This window comes from Aquarana catesbeiana, linkage group LG10 (genome assembly GCF_042186555.1).
Source record: "Aquarana catesbeiana isolate 2022-GZ linkage group LG10, ASM4218655v1, whole genome shotgun sequence".
Classification (NCBI taxonomy): domain Eukaryota; kingdom Metazoa; phylum Chordata; class Amphibia; order Anura; family Ranidae; genus Aquarana; species Aquarana catesbeiana.
Window position 1 is genome coordinate 77,739,450 of NC_133333.1, and position 25,730 is coordinate 77,765,179.

Sequence of the window (25,730 nt, forward strand, 5' to 3'; positions counted from 1 at the left end):
GCGGGTATAGCATGGCTCTCTGGTGGTGCGGGTACAGCGTGGCTCCCTATCTGGCTTCCCCCAGCACAGTACTCTCTTTTTCTCCTCCTGTAACCCCCCCCAGCAAAGTGCATGCATGCTGGGGGCTGTAGCATGATGTCTGTGGACACACACAGGGCTGCCATTCTTCAGGGATTACTCTTCCCATGATGCCCCCCAGAGTCTTCTGATTGGCCCTCTGCTGTGGCCAATTATGGGGTGAGAAACAGCGGGGAGGAAGCTGGGCAGCGGCATGGCAAAACCAATTAGAGCCGCTCTCTCTCTCTTCTCTCTTCGGCTGACAGAAAGGGGAGGGGGGCGAGCGGGGGAGATACACAGACAGCCCGCATCTCTCCTCTCCCTGTCACAGCTGCTCCATTTACCAGAGAACTCCCCCGCTCGCCCCCCTCCCCTTTCTGTCAGCTGAACGGAGAAGAGAAAAGAAAGAGAGAGAGCGGCTCTAATTGATTTTGCCGTGCCGCCGCCCAGCTTCCTCTCTGCTGTTTCTCTCCCCATGATTGGCCACATCAGAGAGAGAGAATCACAGCTTTACAGGGGCGGCTTGACAGCTCCTGATTTAACTGCCTCCTGGCCTCATCTGCAGCCGCGAGGCCACTGCACTCCCAAGCTGTACTCTCTTGATGTGCCCTGCTGTGCGGGATGGAGCGGGTGCCGTTTTTGTGTGGGGGGGGGGCGGCCTTTTTGCCGCCCCCCACAAAGTGCCGCCCTAGGCCTGGGCCTTGTTGGCCTAGGCCAAAACACAGCACTGGTAAGTTGCAGAGTGACAAGTAAACTGCTTTTCCATCGCCACACATCACTAAGGCCATATACCTTCGCCCAGCCAATCAATAGCTGGGTCTGACTTAAATTTGTCTAGGCTGGGATTTGGAGTCATATTAAAATCCCCAGCTAGTAAAATACCAGCTGTGGGGTAACAATGGTGTCAGTTTTTGCAAGATATTAAGGGTGGCCGGTGGAGGAATGTATATTCCCACAATCAGTAACTCAAGACTGTCACAGAGTGCGTGGAGGACCACGTATCTCCCCTCCGGGTCAAGATGTAGATCTAGGAGGGTGAACTGCAGGGACTTGTGGATCAGGACACTGACTCCTCTAGAGTAGGGCGAATAAGTTGAGTGGTAATAGGAGCCCACCCAGGGCTTCTTAAGAGCTAGTGTCCTGCTCCACAGTAAATGTGTCTCCTGCAATATACATATATGGAGGACATATGTTTTCAGGTAATTGAACACCAGTGACCTTTTAAATTTGGAATTGAGGGCTCTAACCTTCTAAGACAATATAGTGAGGGGAGCCATCATTGATGAATATTAAAGGCTAGTGAACTCCGGGTCTGTACCAGCAAGCCGTATACATAAATCATGTTTCTAGCAGACATTTTAAGATCCAGTAGTGTGTCATCATTTATAGAAAGAACTCTGACACCACCCAGTGGAAGGAGATCAAAGCTACACGCCTGAAAACTAAGCATAAGAAAAAAAGAAAAAGAAATGAACATGTATTGAATAGAACATAACAGAATTGAACAGAACATTGAAAAGACTCACACTGGAAATTCCATGACCCCATCCCGTACCACCCCACAAACTTCAGTGTGCTTCCTGCCCTGAAAGAAACATGGCAACTGCCAAGAAGGGTTGTGAACAGATGAGCACCAAAGTGTCTCAGTCCACACACAATGAGTTTGTCTGTAAGAAAAAAAGGATTAACAGTCCCTGCAAATCCATACTTCTGGATTTCTCCAGGGGCACATAACTTGAACATGATACCAACTATTGTAAACTGAACCCCCAAACTGCCAATCGTGTACATAGGGTCGATAACAACACTCTGGGCCGGCAATAAACATCCCAGACAGGTCGAACACTGCTGTCCTCAGCGACAGGTGTAGTCAACATGCAGGCCCAGGACATATACTGTTCAGAACAGAGTAGAACAGAAGGGGGAACTTAAAGGAGACAGCCCTAATCCGGAAAAGGGCCTCAGCATAATAAAGCAGCTTACTGTTAAAGTTATCCTCTAGGCAGCATCTCCAGCCACAGTGAATCATCTTCAGGGGAAGTGAAAAAATAAACCATCTCTCCATCTTGCAGTTGAGCGGGGAAGAGCATACTGTACTTGATCTTCTTATATCATAGGTTGGGTTTGACTTGGTCAAAGGATCGTCTGAGTTTCTGGGTATCCACTGAGTAGTCTGGGAAGATCATGGCACAGCACATCAATTTTCCTTGCTTCTCGCAGGACCAGATAATGGTCTCTGAAGTTTAGTAGCCTGAGGATGAAAGTACGTGGAGGAGCTCCCGGCGGCCCCCGTCAACAGGCATCCTTTGTGCCCGCTCCACAACAAAGAGGGGCGAGGATTGGGCATGTGGGAGGAGAGTGTGCAAGAAGTGTTCTGTAAAGGTTGTCGGGTCTGAGCTTTTCGAACCTTCCAGAAGACCCACTATTCAGAGATTATTCCTCCTGCTGCGTCTTCTGCCCGTGATGTGCTGTGCCATGAAGGAGCAAAACTCATGATCTTCATTTTGGTTATCAGCATGTGGAGAGAGGCTAAGTGCTCTTGCAGTGTGTCCTCTGAATCCCCCACGCAGCGCTCAGCCTTTGTCAGTCCACGTCTCTTTGGATCAGGCTGATATCCAGTTGCATGGATTCAATCTTACCCTCGAGGGTGGTTTGACACGTGGTGGTCGCCTGCATCAGGGCATCCAAGTTAGTCTGCTCTCTCAGTGCTGGATCTGTGTCCTCCGTCTGGGACGCCATATTCACTACTGCAGTGGGAAGAGCTCCCGCCTTGGGTTTAGGATGAGCTTTGCATTGCTTTCCACGGGTAGCTAAGGATGGGAATCTCCTCCTTTGCAGCACCCGCTCTGCAGGGAAACGGGTTAAAAGCAGTAGAACGGAGAGGAGCTCACTCAATGTGCGACTGCTTCAGTGGCCATCTTGGACATGCCCCCCCCCCAAAAAAAAATCTTTACTGAACTCTATCCAGTGGAAAAAGATTTCAGTAAAAAAGTGGATTATTCTTGTAGTTGATCCAGTTATCTCTGTCCTAAATACACACCTAACTGTTCCTATTGAAGATGTTCCTTGTTTTCAAGATTCTGCCGATAGAAAGTTTGAGATACTCCTAAAGGCTGTCACTAATCTTGCAGGCCCAGCACTGCAACCAGCTCTTTCTACAATTTCTGTATGTCAAACAACAGCTAATACTACTAGGATAATGAACAAACAACATGATCCTGAATATCAGGATTGTGCTGTTACACAGCAATTACAGCTCTTGCCTTCTGCACTGCTTATGTCTGTAGATCCCTAGAACATGTTGTGAGACAAATTTCCCAAATGTCTCTAATCTCCACTCACATGTGCAGAATCTTATGGCTAAAAGCTTTCATAGCTGAAGCTGCCTGCAAAAGGTGTCTCACATGTATGCCCTTCCAAAGAAGACATCTGTTCAGTGAGGCACTTGATCAATTCTTAAAAGGGGTCACAGGTCTGAAGGTTTTATTTCCACAGCAGAAGGTCTCAAAACCTCCCTTCCTAAGGAGCCCCTAGCTCCTCTAAATGCAAGGCACTTGGTGTCTGTAACCAGGCTTCACCTTCCAAACCTAAGTTCAGCCCATCCTTTTGGCACAAAGCTTGGCCCACCAAGGCCACCAAGGCTTCCCCAAAGCCTGTTTCACAATGAAGGGGCACACTCACTTCTTAGAGTGGAGGCCGTCTGTTACAATTTGCTTCTCTCTGGCTCACAGATGTCTCAGACCTGTGGGTTCTATTGGTGATTTCAAAGGGGTACAAAATAGAGTTCAAAACTCTTAACAACTCACTACTTTCTTCCTTCAAATCAACCACAAACTTCCCAGGGATAGTTAGTTTTGCAGAATGGTCAATATGTAAAGAAAACATCTCCTGCGCATAAGTGTGATGGCCTGATATAGCTATAGAAGATAACATTAGGTCTCAAACCTTGCTGCCTTCTAGGACTGGGGATATCCTGAAGCCACTAGAAAGAACAATCAAAAAGAGGGTGCAACAGCCTAGTGCATTATCCCACAGTAGTTTATTAAATTTAAAATCTGCATACATTTTACTCATCAAGCTATCAGTAGCCCTGTGGTCCTTGACTCAGTACACTCCAGAGACCTGGGGACTTCACTAGGGTCTTAAACGGCTGATGCGTTTTGAAGGCAACCCCTTCTATCAGCTCTTTTGTTTGTTTTTTGTAGTACAGGACTGGTTCAAATCATTCTTCTTAACCCTGTTTATGGTTCCAAAACCAAACAGAGGTATTTGTCCTATTCTAGATTTAAAATCCCTCAACAAATTCCTTCAAGTTCCAAAATTTTGCATGGGAATTTAAAGGTCAGTACTTGCCTCTCTGAGACAAGGTGAATACATGGCATTTGTGGACTTCTAAGATTCCTGTCTCCATGCTCCCATTTAGCCAATTCATAAGCACTTTACATATTTTTTACCACAAGGGTCTAGTCCAACTTTTGAAAAATTACATTATTATTTACCTAGGGGTTAAAATGTGATATTGGCATCAAATTAATAATTCTATCCACCCTTCTGTTTATGGGCATCTCCAGATAAAGGCAGATGTAATGGAATACAGATACTATATGAGTATCCAGATACAGGGAAATGTAGAAGTACCTTACCTGTAGGAAACAAAATACAGTACTCATGCGGTGGGACAAAACTTTAAAGTCTACATACCTTGACATTATTAAAGTGGTTCTAAAGGCTCAAAGTTTTTTTTTTTACCTTTAATGCATTCTGTGCATTAAGGTAAAAAAAAACCTTCTGGATGCAGCTCCCCACTCAGCCCCCCTTATACTTACCTGAGCCCCATATCGATGCAGAGATGTGCACGAGAGCAGCGGCTCTCACAGGTCTCTCTCTCATCTTTGGCTCACACAGCACCGCTCAATCACAGCCAGTGAGCCAATACGAAGAGAGCAGGGGCAGGGCTGAGCTGCGCTCTGTGTGTGAATGAACAGAAGAGAGCCTGCTCAAGTGCCCCTATAGCAAGAGACTTGTTATTGGGGGCACTTGGCAGGGCGTAAGAGTCAGGACCGCCGGCGGGGGACCCAAAAAGAAGAGGATCAGGGCCGCTCTGTGAAAAACCATTGCACAGAGCAGGTAAGTATAACATGTTTGTTATTTATTTATTTATTTTTTTAATCTTTCCTTTAGAATCACTTTAAGGGAGGGCTTTGGAAATATCCCTCGTGGCACCTGGTTAGCTGGCCAGATGGAGCAAGTTACAAGCAATGTTTTATTATTTAGGCTGGTTTGTTTGTAAACCTACCACGTGCGAACACTTGCCTAAGGAAGTGAACACTGTTCATGAAACATGTAGAGAGTCGTTACATCTGTAGTAAAAATTACATACTGTAAGATATACAGTTGAACTATGTTATCAATATGTAGAGCACTACACCTGTTAAATTATATTATGGTATATGTAAGCAAATCTTTATGACAAATACCACTAGCATTGTAAAGTATTTATATGTTTGTATAGGGTATAAGTTTTATTGTAAGAAGGGAACCTTGCGCCAAATAATACTTAATAAAATAAACCTTTGATATATGTATAGAGGCTCCCCAAAAAACAATGAAAAACACTGTGCAATTGGAAAAAATAAGTGACAGGGGGTGCTGTGTGATTATAATATGTGCCTAATCTTAATGACCATATAACATGGAATAAAGTGACGTGTGCAATAAAAGTGCTGCGTAAGGTATCTAAAACCTACCAGAAAAAATACTCAAGGATATAAATTGTTTAAAAATATAAAGTGCAACAGAATATACCAATGTGACAAAAACTTTCTAAAAAAAATATTAAAAATAAAACAGTGATAAAGGCCATATTATGAATTGCTGGTGACTTAAATCTTGATGGCAGAAAAAAAAAATCCTTCACCATGAACATAAAACACCCTCAGAAGTGCTCAGATATGAAAACTGCTCACCAGATGGATATGACCTCTTTAATTAAAAAGACAGTCTAATGCGGTGTAGGGAAGTCCTAATAGGAACCCTTGGTTGATGGATGAAATCACTGTATTGTGTCCTCCTTTCCTCCAAGTTATCTCATAAGGAAAACAAAAGGGCAATCGGTAGCGCAATAACATTTAATATATAAAATTTATACAAACAACAGGGTGCCTGCTTACATTTGTAGCTGCCTTAGCCTGGCACTGAGGACAGCTTGAATTGCGATATGGGGACTGCTCACCGCTGGGCTCACGTCCAAACTGGCGTGCGTTCCACTTGTGCTGAGAGAAAAACCAGAAGCTGGGATCCGGAAATGGCGTGACCGGAAGCGCCTCGACGTACGTTTCATAAGGATTGATGACATACCCTGGGCATAAATATATATTATATATTTGTTTAAACAATTTCTGACAATGAGCAGAAGCTTAGAGTATCTGTACAAATGCTAAGTTGCAGAAGGTACTTTTAAAAAACATTAATAGACTTTGTTTTACCAGTTTCTATTTTTCCATCTATGAATGTCTATGTATAATATAGTCATTAATTCTTGCATACTATTCAAGACCAAATAAGTTGATGGCTTGTTTTAAAAGGTATAAGCTCTGGGATTGACATTTTCACCCTTTCTTGAATACTTTTGAGTGAATAACTATATGGACAAGTACTGTATGAAGTCAATAACGTAAGAATGCTTAACATGCATACTTATTCTACAGTATGTATGCAGTAAAGTGAAGAAAGGGATACTGCCCTTCTTAGAAGCAAGCTCCTGTATTTCAGTCATGACAGGTTCACCTGTGCTTAGATAAAGGACTGTAAAGTAAAGACCGTAAAATCAGGCTGAAATCTGTTTCTAACAGATTAAAAACACCCGGTGTTTGTTTACATTAGAGGGCTTTCCGGCTGCTAATATTGTGTTTCTAATAGAAAAATTCAGTACTTTCTGTGAAGTGAATTCTGTTGTGAACTCTGAAGATGATTCTTTCCACAGTGCTGTATCTAGAGCAATTAGTCAGCACTTGTTTTAAAGTGCTTTTACTACTTGTAATTGCTGCTTGCTACCTAGAATATGTAAATGCTTTATTGTGCATGGTTTGGGAACAAGTTCACTCAGAATTTTGGAAGCTATAGTCTGATGTTGCCTGTCTGTTTCTGTACAATAGGATAGTGCCAAGACATTCAGTCGCTCTCCTTCTTGGAGGAAGATGTTCCGTGAGAAGGACCTTAGAGGAGTGAGTCCAGACTCTGCTGAAATGTTACCGGCAAACTTCCGGACTGCTGCTGTCTCCTCTATTACCTCACCTGCTGTGCAGCTACGCAAGATGCAGTCTGAAGGTACTGCAAATTATCTGGAACAATGCAAAAACTTTGATTCACGATATAATGACATAATATAATGATATAATGAATATTTTACTGATTATAAATGTGTTGTGTCCCTTTAAATAGGGATTATAGCGGTTTTTTATGTTTTTGTAGGTGTGTATGTGAGAGAGATGAGCAAAATGTGAATAATCTTACAGTTTGCTAATGTTTAATATATTCAGTGACTACCTTATTATGAACACTTGTCTAATACCCCTAAAGTAATGCAAAAGATCAGCTATAATACTAAGGTATGCTGTAGAATTTAAACAATGCTCTCAACTTCCAAAAAAAAGAACAACTTAACCTCTTGACCATGTCTACATACTTTTTTTTAAGGGAAAATCTTAAAAGTAAGTCTGCATAATTTAAATGTTTACTGGAAGCTATTCGATCTGATGTTTGGCTTAATGAGAAGGTGTTCCTTATAAAGCAGTCACTCTGTATATATGGAGTGCACATATATCACGTATATGTATATGTGTTTGTATATATGTGTATATATACAGTATATATATGAGGGAAGCCATATCTGATCACTACTTACTGTACAAGCATTGCTTAGTAGTACTGCACTATGCTGTGCCTTGTTAATCTTTTTACCTCACTACAAGACTACCAGAGATTCTGATTTAGAACAATTGATTTTCTCAAGCCACCAATGGCATTAAGTGCATCTGATCCCCCAAAACTAAAATGTAATATACTGCAGTTTAACAGTTCTTAGGAGAGGTGGCTGCATTAGTGTATTTTTTCAGGCTTTTTCCTTCTTGTCCCCTAATAATCCTGCTAATAACACACTTCCTGTCCCTAGGTGGCTAATCACAATAATCCACTGTATCTGTGGAGGGAGCCATGATTGCTACCCAGGCTGGACTACAGAAATGTCTGCCATTCATTTATCTCCATTTCATGGGAGTGGGAGGATACATCTGTAGTTTACAGAACAAAGAACATTATTTTTTTTAGTTTAGATCAAAATTTACAAGGGCACTGCCTTTTCTGACAAGATCAACAGGTGTTTTCTGTACTTGCTGAAAATGTGCTTAGCTTAAACACAAATGTAGCCACCACATCTAAGGACTGGTAAGCTACAGTATATACAGGTTTTTTTTAGTTATCCTTTAAAGAAAACCAGTCAGGTAAAGGCAATTTTTGGGAATCTAAATCCCCACTCCTCAGTATTCATTATAAATCCCCACTCCTGCACCACGTCTCATGTGGTCAGCATTCATGATATTTCCAGAAAGGTTTTTAGTTTGTTGCAACCAATGTTATATGGCCAGTTTAGAAAAAATAGTGTGCAACAAAGTTTATTGAAGAAAACAGTTTGTGAGTAAGATAGTGTGATAATTCTGTGTGTGACATTTTTTCAACCCTTCTGTAGACATTGTGCTATTGTTTGATTTGTATTGATTTTTATAGGTAGAATCATTACAAGCTGGGAGGAGATTGCCAGAGTAATTTCATTGTGCTTAGTACTTACACCAATGATGCAGAAGTGCTCTCCACCCAAAACAAAATTAAAGTGTATCTGTATTCAACATTAATGTTTACAAATACATTAGATGTGCACCCTTACTCTGAAAGAAATAACAGGAAATGCTATATAAAGGCTGTTTAGAGGAAGAGCATAATTCAATTTGAGGAAGCATTTTGTTCTAATGTCTGCATGTGATACCAGCTCTGGCTGGAGCACTTAATATGCAGGTTTGTACTGGAAAACAGCGAAGTTAGAAGTTTCGTTACCCCCCTTCTCTGTTGGTCACTGCAGCTTTTATAAAATTAGGGAAACCTATGCTGTACCCATGAAGTGTGAAGCAAAAGGTTTGTTTTTTTTTTTTGCCCCTTTTCCACCGTACTTTCATTTTCTTCCTCACTGATCCATTCAGCTAGCGTTAGTAAAGAAAATAAATTTTACTACCCTTCCTATAGTATTGTTATACTATTGGAAGGGTAGTAAAATGTGCTGGAGATTGGTGATTGGCCCAGTGCTCACACATGGAGTTGGGGAAGGAATCCTCAGCCTTGTTTAGGCTTCTACGAGAGTGACTCAGAGCTCACACACATATTTTTTTCTCACACTCTGCAACTGAATGGATCAGCAGGTTAGCAAAGAAAAGGTCAGTATGGAGAGAAGGAGAGAAGGGCATTAAAGTATAAATAAAGGCAAAACTCTTTTTTTAGTTTTTGATTGAGTGGAGAGGGATTAGAATGCTTGTCAGTTTTAATTGCTGTCTGTGCCCCCGTTTAGGAGATATACCCTGTCTATTTGTCCTGTTTACCATTATCATTGAAAGAAAAAGTAAAAGAAAATCCCAAATTTTGGGTTGTCCCTAGAAAAGTAATAGCAAGAAAATCTTCCAATAGGGACGCTAGATCTGGTGACATGGGGGTCCCCAAGGAATTCCCTTAATTTGCCGGAATTTCCTATCACTTCCTGTTTGGCTATGGGACAAGAAGTGAAGGGAAATTTCTGCAAAGGGACACCGATGGCGAAAAAAAATCTGACGGGTTATAACCCTCCCTTGCTCTATCCAAAATGAAAAAAAATAAGTTTTGCCTATAGTTCTACTGTAAAACAAACATTTTGCTTGCCCTATTTTCCAAAGTACGTGTTTGCTTTAAGGAAGCCAAAATGATGTATGGCAGGAGCTGTACTGACTTTCAAGTTGAACTTCCCATGTTTTGTGTCTACTGGGGCACTCTAGAAGATAAATAAAGTAATTGCTGGCACCTCTAGATAACTGATGTACCATTTATAATGTGGTGTATTAAAATAACTTAAATTTGCATTTTCAGGAAGTCCCTCCAGCAGCCAGCGAGCAGATAATGTCTCAGTGAGAACCTATTCCTGTTAATACCGTAATAATGCGGTGAGTGGATGGTGTTTCCTGAGGTGTAAAGAAAGAATCTTAACTTAGAACTGTGATGAAGAGTTCATTACCCCATGAATTATAATTTCCCAGTCTGGGTTTCAATTTTTTCAAATATGATTTTCCTGGATTTGTTGTACCTGTAGGGCAGAGCTATTTGTAGAGAATTTTTACTCTTCAGCGTTTTGTAGACATATAAATGAATGTCATCAGCTTATTATGTACAGCTAAAGTTGGCTTGGTAGATCCAAAAAAGAGCCTAGAGCTGCATCTGATGGCTGTATATATAAAATAATCATGCACAGTCAGTATTTTATGTTTAAAGAACTAAAAAAATATTAAAGGATTACTTTTTAACAAAAAATAATGCACATTTTTTGCAGGTAAAAAAAATGTGCATTTATTATTTTTTGTTTCTGGAGCCTCTAAAACATTGAACCAGTGATCAGATCGCTGGTGCCATGCAGGTCTCCTGCAGACCTGTCACTGCATCTATGTGCTTGTACATTGTACGGGCAAGCAGATACAATCGGACAGGAAAACTCAATGAACTACCACGGTAGTTTATTGAACACTACAAGCCAGGAGCCACAAAGGCTTTTGGGACTTGCAGGTTTACATTCACAGAGGACTGTAAATATGTGACGTGGCCAAGCGTTTTTTTTTTTAATTGTGACAGCTAGCAGGGGGTAAAATATCCCCCGCTAGCTGTCACAATGCAGGATCCGGGGGGTGCGGGGGGCCAGTCCGTCCATAACATGTTACACCCTTAATATGGATGTAACATGTATTATGTTATGAAAGGTGAACTTAACATTTAAAATACTTTTTTTTTTTTTTTTTCATTTTTGTTTTGTTTTCGTTTTAAATGTACAGTGAGGGGAAAAAAGTATTTAATCCCCTGCTGATTTTGTACGTTTGCCCACTGAAAAATAAATGGTCAGTCTATAATGTTAATGGTAGGTTTATTTTAACAGTAAGAGACAGAATAATAACAAAAATATCCAGAAAAACACATTTCAAAAAAGTTATAAATTGATTTGAATTTTAATGAGTGAAATAAGTATTTGATGCCCTATCAATCAGCAAGATTTCTGGATCCCAGGTGTCTTCTATACAGGTAACAAACTGAGATTAGGAGCACTCCCTTAAAGGGAGTGCTCCTAATCTCAGCTTGTTACCTGTATAAAATACACCTGTCCACAGGAGCAATCAATCAATCAAATTCCCATCTCTCCACCATGGCCAAGACCAAAGAGTTGTCCAAGGATGTCAGGGACAAGATTCTAGACCTACACAAGGCTGGAATGGGCTACAAGACCATCGCCAAGCAGCTTGGTGAGAGGGTGACAAAAGTTGGTGCGATTATTTGCAAGAGAAAGAAACACAAAATAACTGTTAATCTCCCTCGGCCTGGGGCTCCATGCAAGTTCTCACCCTGTGGAGTTTCAATGATCATGAGAATCGTGAGGAATCAGCCCAGAACTACACAGGATAATCTTGTCAATGATCTCAAGGCAGCTAGGACCATAGTCACCAAGATAACAATTGGTAACACACTACACCATGAAGGACTGAAAACCTGCAGCACCCGCAAGGTCCCTCTGCTCAAAAAAGCACATGTACAGGCCCGTCTGAAGTTTGCTAATCAACATCTGAATTATTCAAAGGAGAACTGGGTGAAAGTGTTGTGGTCAGATGAGACCAAAATCGAGCTCTTTGGCATCAACTCAACTTGCCCTGTTTGGAGGAGGAGGAGGAATGCTGCCTATGACCCCAAGAACACCATCCCCACCATCAAACATGGAGGTGGAAACATTATGCTTTGGGGGTATTTTTCTGCTAAGGGGATGGGACAACTTCACTGCATCAAAGGGACGATGGACAGGGCCATGCACCATCAAATCTTGGGTGAGAACCTCCTTCCCTCAGCCAGGGCATTGAAAATGGGTCGTGGATGGGTATTCCAGCATGACAATGACCCAAAACACACAGCCAAGGCAACAAAGGAGTGGCTCCCAATGAAGCACATTATGGTCCTGGAGTGGCCTAGCTATAGAAATTTAGTTGGAGGGAGCTGAAGGTTCGAGTTACCAAACATCAGCCTCAAAACCTTAATGACTTGGAGAGGATCTGCAAAGAGGAGTGGGACAAAATCCCTTCTGAGATGTGTGCAAAGCTGTCTCTCACTGTTAAAATAAACCTACCATTAAAATTATAGACTGATAATTTCTTTGTCAGTGGGCAAATGTACAAAATCAGCAGGGGATCAAATACTTCTTTCCCTCACTGTACATATACTAAAACACTATATATTCGCTTTTAAAGGACTTTTTCCATATTTATACTATATTACCAAAAGTATTGTGATGCCTGCCTTTACACGGACATGGATAGAAGACATCCACAACTGTTCAATAAGTTCAAATTTATTGTAGCCCCATAAACGATAAATATGTACAGCAGATGTTAATGGCCTTGTTCACAATAGTTATATACAAAAACATCACATAAACAGAACATATATAAACACCCCCCTCCTCCCTTATTGATCACAGAGATTTACAATTAACCTAATATTTGTTAAATTGAAACAAAGAAACCAGAGAGAGGGGAGGGTTAATATTGTAAAAGTGAATGACCATGGGGAAAGGGGAAATCAAGAGACAGCAGAATATGAGAATTGGTGGAAAAGGGAAAAAAGAAAAAATTATATAAATACAGTAAATGTAGTTCCAGGTCCCAGCTGAGGTTTAACCCCTGGGGGGACTCTGGTTTTAAGCCTAAAAATCCACCAAGCTTCCCTATTCAACATTTTCCTAAATTTGTCCTCACCCCTGGGCATTGGAGTCAATTTTTCAATGCCAGTAAACCTACAGAGGGACAGATCCCCAGCATGACATTCTCTGAAATTAAGTGAAACATTAGAAATGTGTTTGGCATTGAGATCAACAGTGTCGCAATAATGTTTACCTATTCTAGTGCGTAGGGCACGTGTAGTGCATTCCACGTATTGCAAGTTACAAGCAACACAGTATATCAGGTACACTACATACCGAGTCCCACAATTTATATATCATTTAATTTCAATACTTTCAACTGAATTAGATGAACTAAATGACTTAGTAGGAGAATTCAAGTAACTACATGTTTTAAAGTTACATGGAAAACTTCCAGGGTAGGACAGCCAGGTAGGTTGGCATTTATGTGGTGTAAATAAACTGGGGGACAGAAGGAAACCCAAAGTAGGGGCCCTCCGACTGTAGTCTCCGCTCTAATTCATCCCAAAGGAGTTCTGTCAGATTGAGGTCAGGACTCTGTGCAGGCCAGTCAAGGTCCTCCACCCAAAACTCTCTCATCCATGTCTTTATGGACCTTGTTTGTGCACTGGTGCGCAGTCTTGTTGGAACAGGAAGGGGCCATCCCCAAAGTTGGCAGCATGAAATTGTCCAAAATGTCTTGGTATGCTGACGTCTTAAGAGTTCCCTTCACTGGAACTAAGGGGCCAACCCCTGAAAAACAACCCCACACCATATTCCTCCCTCCACTAAATGATTTGGACCAGTGCACAAAGCAAAGTCCATAAAGACATAGATGAGCAAGTTTGGGGTGGAGGAACTTGACTGGCCTGCACGGGGTCCTGACCTCAGCCCGAAAGAACATCTTTGGTATGAATTAGAGCTGAGACTGCGAGCCAGGCCTTCTTGTTCACATCAGTGCCTGACCTCACAAATGCGCTTCTGGAAGAATGGTCAAACATTCCCATAGACACACTCCTAAACTTTGTGGACAGCCTTCCCAGCAGAGCTGCAGCTGTTATAGCTGCAAAGGTTGGGCCAACTTAATATTAAACCCTACAGACTAATGCCCTGTACACACGGTCGGACATTGATCGGACATTCCGACAACAAAATCCATGGATTTTTTCCGACAGATGTTGGCTCAAACTTGTCTTGCATACACACGGTCACACAAAGTTGTCGGAAAATCCGATTGTTCTGAACGCGGTGACGTAAAACACGTACGTCGGGACTATAAATGGGGAAGTAGCCAATAGTTTTCGTCTCTTAATTTATTCTGAGCATGCGTGGCACTTTGTGCGTCGGATTTGTGTACACACGATCGGAATTTCCGACAATGGAATTTGTTGTCGGAAAATTTTATAGCAAGCTCTCAAACTTTGTGTGTCGGAAATTCCGATGGAAAATGTGTGATGGAGCTCACACACGGTCAGAATTTCTGACAACAAGGTCCAATCACACATTTTCCGTCGGAAAATCCGACCGTGTGTACGGGGCATAAGACTGGGATGCCATTAAAGTTCATTTGCATGTAAAGGCAGGAGTCCCAATACATTTGGTAATATAGTGTATTTTGTAATTCAGCATACAGTATAACTGGAGTCAACTTATGCTTGTATGTTACATAGACATGTTTTACTTTTTGCATAGCACTGAACACAGTGATTTTGGTTTGCTGTTTTCGGTGCAGGTCTGTGCATCAGCTAGGAATCCACAATAGCTCATTGAACATACTACAACCTCTTGTTTCTGAAATGGATGTAACCTGAACAACTGTTCAACAAGACTGCTATCTGTAAAGATAACTATTCGTGGAAAGCTGTACAAACCTGTATGTGAATTATTGTATTGAAAATATGGAACTGCAGTCTTGTATAAATGTAAAAATTGTAAAAACGGCATAAAAAACTTAGTTACACCATTATTCTTTGAGAGGCACAACACCAGTGTATTACAAGGGGTTATATACCACCCCCTTTAGAAAAAGTGAACCCCTAGGCTAAAAACAACTGTAGACCAGACCAAAGATACATGTAATTCTCCCACACCAGCCAAGGACTAGTTCAGTCTAGTGCCCTTAGGTAGATTAATGACTATTCTCAGCTTTTCTGTCCAAGACTTTGTGAGAACTTCTTACATCAACAGCTACTGGTAGATTCACATTGGACCTTTCTAGCACTGGATAGTTTATCCAGTTAGCCATCGAGCGCAGACTGTGATTGCACGGAGATTTATCTCTTAACATTTCTGCATTGTTTGGACTACTTGAGAAAAAGTAGAAAAAACAAGCTTGTAAGAATTCCAGACAAATTAGATTTTTGTTTTATGCTAGAATAAAGAAGAGTTAGAACTTTTGTTGTCCATAGTTTTTTTTTCATTGCGGAGATTTACCCTCATTTCTTGTTTTGGGGGCACCCATCATTTCTATTCAGTTGCTTTTCCAGTAGCATATCAGGAGGTCGATTCTCCCTAGTGGAGATACAGACAGCAATAAAAAAAGTTTTTAACACTTTCCTATTTTGTCAAAAACCAAAAGAAAAATAGTTTTTGCATAAGTATTGTAATAGGTGTGCTATTATTTTTTCATACACATTTCGGATTTGATTGTGAGATCAACACTACAAGTTATCCATAGGTATAAGGGGACAGTTGCCTAATATGGCCAATTTCAGACGTTCTCTTCTCTGTGTGTTGCCATAGCAATGCAAACAGGGTGCATTTATTGGGAATGTCACTGTGTTTTGAGAAGCTGTTGTGAAAATGGAAAGAGCTGCAGAGAGAGATGGAGTAAAAGACTAATGGTAGAATGTGGGTAGTGAACTCATATGACAATCTTTCCATCTGTATTTCTCTATGCAGATTCTGCTCTCTTCCAGAAGCTTTTAAGGACACTAGTCTCACTCCTACAACTGAACCTGCAAGCATCACAGTAGTAACCTACATACAAGATTGAGGTCATTAATGAAAAAGGGTCAGGTTATTGTTGCTGTCTTTTTCCCTTTTGCAGTGTTTGTGTTATAGCACAGGAATAAGTAAACATTTTCCCAGTGGGCCCTAGACAGCAATGGAATCCTGAAGTGAATGCCACACAGTTAAAGAAGAGAGGTATATAGTTTGTGGGTACCATCATCCTTCTAGAATTAATAATGAGGGAAGTTGGGGAGGGAATGACCAGGACTTCTCCAATTAAGTCCTACCTCTCCATGAAAGAAAACATGGGCCCTTCTTACCCATGTATGCCTAAGTGTCTTCCTAAAGTAGTCGCTGGGAATCAACTTTTATCCCCGGGTGTCAGTAACAACAGTTTTTATTTTTCATCTGAGTGTTGGTGGGTTGCGCTTTACTTCTATGTAAACAATTGCAAGCTTCACCAAGTGTGGAGGGTTGTTCTCATTTCTCCCCCCCCTTTTCCTCCTGGCCACTACCCCCTTTCCCCCCCCTTTTTCCCCTCCCCTCTTTTTTCCCCCTCCCCCTTCCTTTTTTTCCCCTCTCCCACTCCCCCCCTTCCCCCCCCATTCCTTCTGTCCCTTCACTTCCCTCCTCCCCCATTCCCTGTCCCTTCCAACCCTCCCCCCCTCTCTCTCCCCCCCCCTCCTCCCTTCCTTGCCTTGACCGCAAAACTGTCGAGGCTCACGTCCTTAAGTATTCAAAACCAGCCTTCATTCACCTATGCGGGCGCTCTAAATTGTTATTTCAACAAATTTTGTACTGTAACATGTCTTTATTACACCATTGTCAATCTATATTGTGTATATATAGATTTTTTTTAAATGTCTATTTTTGAATAAATTTAAATTTTATGTACTCTGCATGTTTTCATGAGGTACCGCGATAGTCCCCATTGCTTTTTTTCATGGTGAGGTAAGACTTAATTGGAGAAGTCCTGGTCATTCCCTCACCAACTTCCCTCATTAGCAATGGAATCCTGACAAATGTTCTAAGTTTCCTCTATTCTATACAAAGCTAAAGAAAAAGTTTTACTGGAGTTTTACTTAAATAACCTGTGCAGGGCTAAGGCAATCTTGAAACCATGATCAGTTTGAAACACTATGCTGTTGGAATGTGTCCTATATAACATTGAGGAAGCCACTTTGTGTTCATGTAAAATGCATGTATTATTTAACAAAGGAAATAGCAAGTTGCTGTTATCAACAGCAACCAGTCAAAATGTATCTTATCAGAATCTGCTGTTAAATTGTTTGCTGTGAGCTACTACACTTCACAGATCATACTAATTTCTCTCTTTGTCTTTCTCTCTCTCTATACATATTTTTGTGGTTGGAATGACTATTGTTCTTCTCTATAATTTTGTTTGCAGGCAACATTATTGGGGCAATAAGTTTACTGAGGGCACTTTTTGACGTTTAATTACTACGCCAAAGGGGCTTGGTGAATATAATTTTAGTCAAGGGCACTTCTTGCTCATCATGATGCTGCTGCCTGTGCCATGTTGTGGAATAGTGAAGAGACACATGGAGACTTTATCAAGAGCTGAAAAAAATCATAAGGCCAATAACAACCTCAACTTCCACATATTGGATCCAAACAAATGGAAACAAGACATGCGCAGAAGAGTCGCCTTCATCTTTTCTCCATTTCAGTTAATGATTTAAGGGCCTTGTTGACCCTTTCAGAGATTAGAATCAAGAAGGAGCTTTGAAAATATTGTTTAGGTCAAAAAAGGAGAATAGTAGATTGTCTCTAGACTTGGGCAATGTGTGTTGTCTGTTCAGTTCATTATGAGCTATGCAGAGGCACCCATCATTCTACCCGAAGGTCCTCGAAGAGCGTTGACTGGACATTCAGTACAAAAGCCATGTTTTAGCTGGTATATTGAATATGAAAGTGAACTTCATGATTAGTCTGTTAAAGCATCTAATTGATCAGTGCCCCTTTTGCTGTGGATAGTACCTGGTGCAAAAGGACTTTGTGTTTCAAAAACCACCAGGCTGCTTAGTGCTTTTATTGATTAGCAAACTCAAAAATGTCAGAAAGCATGGCAGGGCAATTACCTTACCATCAAATGTTTTATTTATTATTATTTATTATTCTACTTTAACTGCCGGTCAACACTGCACTGCACAATTCCAAACAATGCACGCACAATGATTGCTCATTCTGAAGAGCTTTTCCTTTTTTTTAATTAATTTGGTACTCACCATGCAAGTTGTAAAACACATTCTGCAGATCAAGCTGCAAGTTCCAGTCCCACAAATTGGCTGGAAGTTTGTATCCTAACCAGTTTTACAACTTTTTTTTGTAGGGTTTGCAGTACCTTGTTTACAAGTGAAGAAAGAAGCCAGTTACATTAAGTGTTTTTGTCTTGTATGCTGTTATGTGCGTTTGTGAGTGGCTTGATATACAGCGAGGTTGTATTTCTCATGCAGTTTTTTGTGGAACCGTTGTACTCATTGTGCTCTGTGCCATTCCATTTGGAGGGTCAACATGAAGGCAATTCTGATTCAGAGTTATGATTTTCTAATCTTTGACCTTAGTTTTATTTATATGTAATATCAACAAATCAACATTTCTCCAGGCTGCTCACTCTCAAAATGGATAAATGCCTTAGACCGGGTTCACATATGTGTGGTCCGGTTTTGACAACGGGATTTCCTCCCCCTTTGGTGCGACTGTTCAGCGGTTCAGGTGTGATTCAGGTGCAAATTGTCGAAGTGTATGACAATGGAAAATGCACCTGAACCATGCTCAAAATTGTACCGGGCTCTTTTTAAAAAAGCGTTGCGGCCGGCCCGCACATATGAGGACCGGCTCCATTGAAAAGGCTGCAGGTTCACATGGCAGTTTGAAACATATACAATTTGCATTTATGTGAACTAGGTCTTAAAGCAGAGTTCCAGTCACCTGTGAAAAAAATAAAAGTCAGCAGCTACAAAAACTGCAGCTGCTGACTTTTAAAATACAGCCACTCTCCTGTCCCACGATCCAACGGTGTGCTCACCCCAGTCTGTCTTACCTGCTGTTTTCGGTCCCCGGTGCTGGCATCTTCACTATGGGCACCCGGCTGTGACAGCTTGTGGCTTCACAGCCAGGTGCCCACTGCGCATGCCCGAGTTGCTCTGCGCATCGTTAATGGTGGATGCAGTCTTCTGGGACCTGTCAGCGTCCCAGAAGACTGCAGGGGAGATGGAGGCAGGAGAACTTCTGTTTCCGAGTGCCATGGCGCTCAGAACGGAAGTGGGTACCTGTCAAAATTGGGTACCTGCCCCCCCTCCCCCCGCTCCTCAAAAGTGGCAATTGAGAAGCAGGGAATGAGTTGGAGCTTTTGGTTGGAGCTCCGCTTTAAGTAATTAAACACATCTTTGCTATAAGAGTCTAATAGAAAAGTATACCAAGCATTGATCTTTTTTTTTAATTGTTAAGAATGAATGCTCTCTGCCGAATTCTGTTTCAGCATTAGTGTTTCTCAACTGCAGTCCACAAATCCCACAAAAGGCCATGATTTTGTATCTCTTTGACATTGCACAAGTGTTTGAATCTGTGTCATTGCATCTGAGCTGCCACTGATGGATATTAAACATGACCTGTTGGGAGTACCTGTTTGCTAAAACCAATTTTAGTTGAAAATTGTTACACCCTGATCTGTAAATGGTCTGGCGTCTTTTAATTTTAATTTATGCCTATGATTTTCTAGTGTGTTTTTGTTGTTACGGCTGTGCCAAATTATTCTGAAATTATGATGATGGGTTTAACATTGTTGTGCAAACACACATACTTGACAAACTTCATGGTCCATTGTTGATGAGTAATCTGGGAATCTCTATGTACCCTGCAGCCCTGTTAGATTATGCATAGTCCACCAAACATTTATATTAGTTTAGTTTATAAGTGCCCTGGTGCAGGACCCTAATGAAGACTTCTGTAAAAGTTACTAACTTTACACATATTCCGCAACCATTGTGAAAGTCTTATTCCCATTGCCCATCCAGTTTTTGTACATTATGGATAATCCATCAGTTGGCTAGAGTTCAAACTGAAAATGGGAAGATTAATAATAACAATGTAATTCTGTTAAATATAAGACGCCAGTGAGTGATAAACCCCAGCAGGTTTGTCCATAATTAAACTCTCACTTTTTGGGTGGACTAATCACATTCTGTTTTGTTTGTTTTTTTTTCTTCTTTTTTTGCCTTGTTCAAGAGGTAGAGACTGTGTCTTATGTGCTAATAAATCTGAAATCCTTCATCGTCTAATCTTCTGTAAGAAAATGCTGGAAGTCTGGAATATGATTGGTTGCTGAAAGCTACACACAAATTTTCTTCTTTTTGTTTGCTATTGTATATAACCTTACACAGTGCAGCTCTGAAAACTGCTTAAACAGATATCTTATAAAGCGTCCAGTACAAGTCCATTTAATAGAAGATCAGTGCATAAGATAAAATAAAATCAATCAATCGGTGCAAAGGGTACATATCTCAATATGTGCATCAAAAACCATTCACAGATGTCTTCAATAAAAATTACTAAAACATATTTGTTTTTAAAATTGTTTGTGCATAAAGTTGTGTTGGATTATTTAAATGTAGACTAGTGACAAATTCAATTCTGCCAGCTCCATAATGTGCTCCACCCAACAGTTAATCTTTCCTTTTGGAACACACTTACCCTTTATGTAATACCTTAACAACATAAAAGGTCTTACGTGTGTTTATCCTTTTGTCCAAATAAGCCATTTCTTACAAAGAGTCTGTTCAAAACCTGTTAAAACATGTCATACATGCATAGATACAATCTCATTCTTTCTTATTATTCTTCTAATTTTATTCTGATGCATTATTTTTATATCAAATAGATTTTCTTTTTTCACTTTATAACATATGTACTTGAACATGTTTGAACGCTTGAGTGTTTAAGTGTTTATTATTTGTTAATGAGTATACTTAATGCTGGCAGCTAGACCTTCAAACATATATTCACCTGTAAGGAAGCGCTGAACGGATTGCACACACTATTTTTTATGTTTAGAATACAAAAATGTTCATATTTATATATACTTTTTGAAGTAGATCAGAAAATCTAAAACTTGGTAGAAGCCATCCAACAGCCACAGTGCATAACTAATCTGCAGTTCAGCTGTTTTTTCAAGGCCAGAGAAAAGAGTTTTGTATTTATCTACTGCTTTAATGCCAGAGATGTTTTTCAAGTCTTCTAGATTGTCTAGCTAGAGATAAAAAAATATATATATATATTTTGTTGGAAGTGCCTTGTTGACCTAAATAATGTATGTAAAGGTAACTGCTTGTAGGTTTTATTTGGGGACTTTCCTTTTTTTTTGCATCTCTGAAATGTGTTGCAGTTTGATGATGACATCCAGGTTTACTATTATGACTTGGCTGCATTATTTATATTCAGTTTATGAAACATAAAACAAGTGCATTACATTCTTCAATAACTGTCATTACTCTATTTTTCCAAGAAATACTTCAAGGGCTAGTTTACACTTGCTTCAAAATAAGGCTTCAGGCAGGCTTTGTTAAAGCTCTCTGAACGTCAGTCAAATCCCCTGTCACTAAATAAAATGGTCAGCTTACAGTACGGTTTACACCTTGCTTTTGCTTTGCTTTGCTGTGGCTTTGTTTAAAAAATTATACCTCATGTCGCTTTAGTGGTGCTTCAAAGCGTCTTCAAAGCCTCCATAGAAGTCTATGGAAAGGCTCGCTTAAAGCACCTGCAGCTTTTGAGAGGCTTTAATTCAACTTTAGCTTCGCTTTGTTTTGGAGAAATTTCAGGAATGAGATATCCACACACACACAGGGCATCTGCCTAGCTTCAACAAAGGTTCAAAATAGCATCAATGAAGCATCACTAAAGCTTCACCGAAGCATCACCTAAGCTTAATCGAAGCACCACCAAAGCATAAAAAACACATCATGAAAGCATGTTGCAGCGGTAGGTGCTTTAATGTGTGTTGAAGCCAAAGCAAGTGTAAATGAGCCCTTAGGTGAAGCGTCGGTGATGCTTCCGTGATGCTCTGTTGAAGCTTTGTTGAAACTTGGCAGATGCACTGTGTGTGTGTGGCTATCTCATACCTGCAATCTCTCCAAAACAAAGCGAAGCTAAAGCTGAATTAAAGCCTTTCAAAAGCCGCAGGTGCTTTAAGCGCGCTTCAAGCGATCTTTGTCAGACAGTTCTATGGAGGCTTTGAAGATGCTTTGAAGCACCACTAAAGCGACATGGGGTATCATTTTTTAAGCGAAGCCAAAGCAAACGCAAGGTGTAAACAAATCTGTAAGCTAACCATTTTATTTAGTGACAGGGGCTTTGACTGGCATTCAGAGAGCTTTAACAAAGCATGTCCGAAACCTTGTTTTGAAGCAAGTGTAAACTAGCCCTAAGGCAGGAGAGTGAAACAATAAACTTAGTATGAATTACCTACATTATTCTGGCATGTTTATGCAGGTTTCAGAAGTATTAATTTTGCCCCCCAAACAATGTTAAAATATTGCTTGTTGCCACAGGGTTTGTCAGCAGTTATATGAAGCTTAGTATGAAATATAGCCATATGCACATTGTTTCATTAGATTCATTTTCTCAAAATCTTAACATTTCATGCTGGTGACAATGTATACTTTGGGAGATTGTGCAAACTATAATGGCTTTGAGACAATTTTATGTGTTAAATTTGTTTTTGAACAAAAATTTTTATTTTACAGTTTATATACACATTTTGTTTTGCAAACACACATTTACAAATTACATTTACTAAGAGTACTTTGCAGTTTCTAAAGGGAAAAGCACAGCAAGAGTTGTTTGCCTTAGGTTTCTTATTGAAACTTTGTAGCAGCCTGTACATAGCATCCACGCAGGAAAAGCATGGAGGATTTGGCACTGCTCTGACTCATTCACGTGTGTATAAAAATTCCAGTTTGTATTATCAAACTCTATAAATTGTATAAAACTATTGTCAGCATAACAGATAAGGAGACTCAAGAAAACATTTGAAAATGCTTCACATTTTTATATTCAACCAGCTTCAGCAACTGGTTAAATATAAAATTACAAAGTATTCTAATGCAATATTTCATATTTTCCTGACTACACTTAATAAAATATTTGCAAAAACGCTACACATTACCCTTAGTTAAACATTTCTTGTCTTGTAGTATCAGATGGACCAAAATTTGAAGCCAGTCTTTACATCTTCAGTCCTCCTAAACTGAAAATTATTTCAAATGGATATATTGGTGAGGTAATGATGCACTTTTCTGAATCTAATAGAGTATGTGGTTTATTTGGATAATTTGAAATACTAACAAAAAAAAAAAAGCAAATGTCTAGAAAGCCATATATATATATTTTTCTTGAATGTGGATATACTGTTCAAGATACTAGCAATGTAGGTCTATTTTATATTATTATACTACCTGTGTATTATATAGAAGACTGGAATAGGAGTTAGTGGGTGACATCAGGAAAGAGTTAAGCAATTTCCACCTATCGAGGGGGAACATGTAGTCCTTCAAGATGTTCCAAAAAACAATTATGATAAATTTGGTCCATATTGCTTTGTGAACAACCATCTCAGGGTTTTTCCATTTCTGTGGATTGCGACATGAGGGGAAAAAAATTAACATTCAGTGTCCCTTTTGCTATACCACTACATGCTACTAAGTGGGTAGCCAGATTTACAACCATAAACTTATTCCTTCCAAAGGAGTGTTGAGGGCATATCATATGTCCTGAGATTTGTTTAATATGAGAAGACGTATTTCCATAACTATTAAAGTAATTGAATGGATATCTTTCCCATCATCTCGCTTTGGTGACTTTTAATATCAAACTTCAAACTGCCCCCTCAGCTCTCCTATGAAAGTTAATAAGCAGAGAGAATCACTGAACAGTGATTCTTACATTGCAGAAACCATTTTAGATAGTATTTTTAAGTGTTAAACATGTTTATTATGCATTATTTGCCTTGAAATATACTTCTCATAATGGTGGGATTATTTGTGCAATTATGGTCTTCTGAAGAATATAGTAAGCATTTCTCAGCCCAACTACAAAAGCTCTTACTTTCTGCATAAAGCTGAACTCCAATCAGTTTATACAGTTTATAAAAATCATATTTCATTTCACATGCTCAATTAGTCTGCAAGCCTTTTTTCAACCAGGATTCCATAGGGTCTGCATTTACAGTATTCTTTAGTCCTTTATCTAAAACTTTCCACAACTTGCTGACCACACTAGTATACCATAAGTTGTGGGATAGTAATTTTTAGCAGGGGTTCCCCAAGACCTGAAAATTATTTTAAGGGTTCCTCCAGAGTAAAAAGGTTAAAGCCTTGTACACCGGCCGAATGTTGGGTGGCATCAGCCGGTTCAGTGGAAACTGGCCGACATTCTACTGTGCTGGTTGGTTGGTGCAACAGCAGCCGGCCATTCAGTCGGCTTCTATCGAAGAGGCATGACCTGAAAAAGTCTGCTGACCGGCTACCGATCAGTACTCTCAGCCAATGACCGATCGGCTGACCGGAGTGTTCTGGTGGGGGGGGTGTCCCCCTGTCAGAACACAATAGAACAGCAGGGGAGATCACTGCACTACAACCAGATTGTTAGTACAGCGGCTCCACCCTGAGCTGTCAGTTTTTTTTCGTTCAGCCCACTGGGTTGAACAAAAAAAAAATAGTGTGTACTAGGCTTTAGAAAGACTGGTCTAGGGGGGTGTAATATCTTTATTCCTTGCTCCACTGGCAGCTTGTGCTTTTCTCTGCTCTCAATTCAGCCCCGGAAGGTGGAACAGGCTTTGACATTCTTGCCTAAAATGCAGCTTGCAGGTCCTGGCATTATACGTGATAAGGCTGGCAAGGGGGCAGCCAGGTGATTGGAGAAGATGAGCAGCTTTGTGGGACTGGTCATAAATATTGGATCAGAGCACTTTATCTGTAAGGTCTTATTCTTACTAATCACTCTGGCATTGGATAAACAAAGACTGTATTGTCAACCAAGGATTTGCACTTGTTTCAAAAAACAACTTTAAACTAACAAAACTTACATTTAGATGCTTCCTTTTCCCTGTCTATTAAGGGTCTAATGCTTGTTTAGATTAGAGCCATGTGATAGAAAGTTTTATTTACCTTACTTCTTATGCCGCGTACACACGGTCGGACTTTTCGGCTACAAAAGTCCGACAGCCTGTCCGACAGACTTTCGACGAACTTTTGGCGGACTTGCGGCAGACTTTCTAACGAACGGACTTGCCTACATACGATCACACAAAAGTACGACGGATTCGTACGTGATGACGTACACCGGACTAAAATAAGGGAGTTGATAGCCAGTAGCCAATAGCTGCCCTAGCGTGGGTTTTTGTCCGTCGGACTAGCATACAGACGAGCGGATTTCTGGGTCCGGCGTAGTTACGACGTTTTTAAGATTTGAAGCATGTTTCAAATCTAAAGTCCGTCAGATTTGCTGCTGGAAAAGTCCGCTGAAAGTCTGGGAAAGCCCACACACGATCGGATTGTCAGCCGTATTTTGTCCGTCGGCGTCCGTCGGACTTTTGTAGACGAAAAGTCCGACCGTGTGTACGCGGCATAAGAAGTAAGGTAAATAAAACTTTCTATCACATGGCTCTAATCTAAACAAGCATTAGACCGTTAATAGACAGGGGAAAGGAAGCATC

The 25,730-nt window shown here is 40.4% G+C and overlaps 1 protein-coding gene across 8 annotated transcripts in view; it reads left to right on the forward strand.

Moving 5' to 3' along the window:
* Positions 1–21,577, forward strand: part of PPFIA3 (PTPRF interacting protein alpha 3) — a 715,578-nt gene extending 694,001 nt beyond the window's left edge. For all 8 annotated transcript variants that reach the window (XM_073602297.1, XM_073602301.1, XM_073602303.1 and 5 more), the window contains 3 exons: positions 7,212–7,383; positions 10,216–10,289; positions 17,409–21,577. In XM_073602297.1, the coding sequence (XP_073458398.1) occupies positions 7,212–7,383; positions 10,216–10,274 (231 nt within the window). In that variant the 3' untranslated portion in view covers positions 10,275–10,289; positions 17,409–21,577. The remainder of the gene's footprint in view (positions 1–7,211; positions 7,384–10,215; positions 10,290–17,408) is intronic.
* Positions 21,578–25,730: the final 4,153 nt, after the last annotated feature.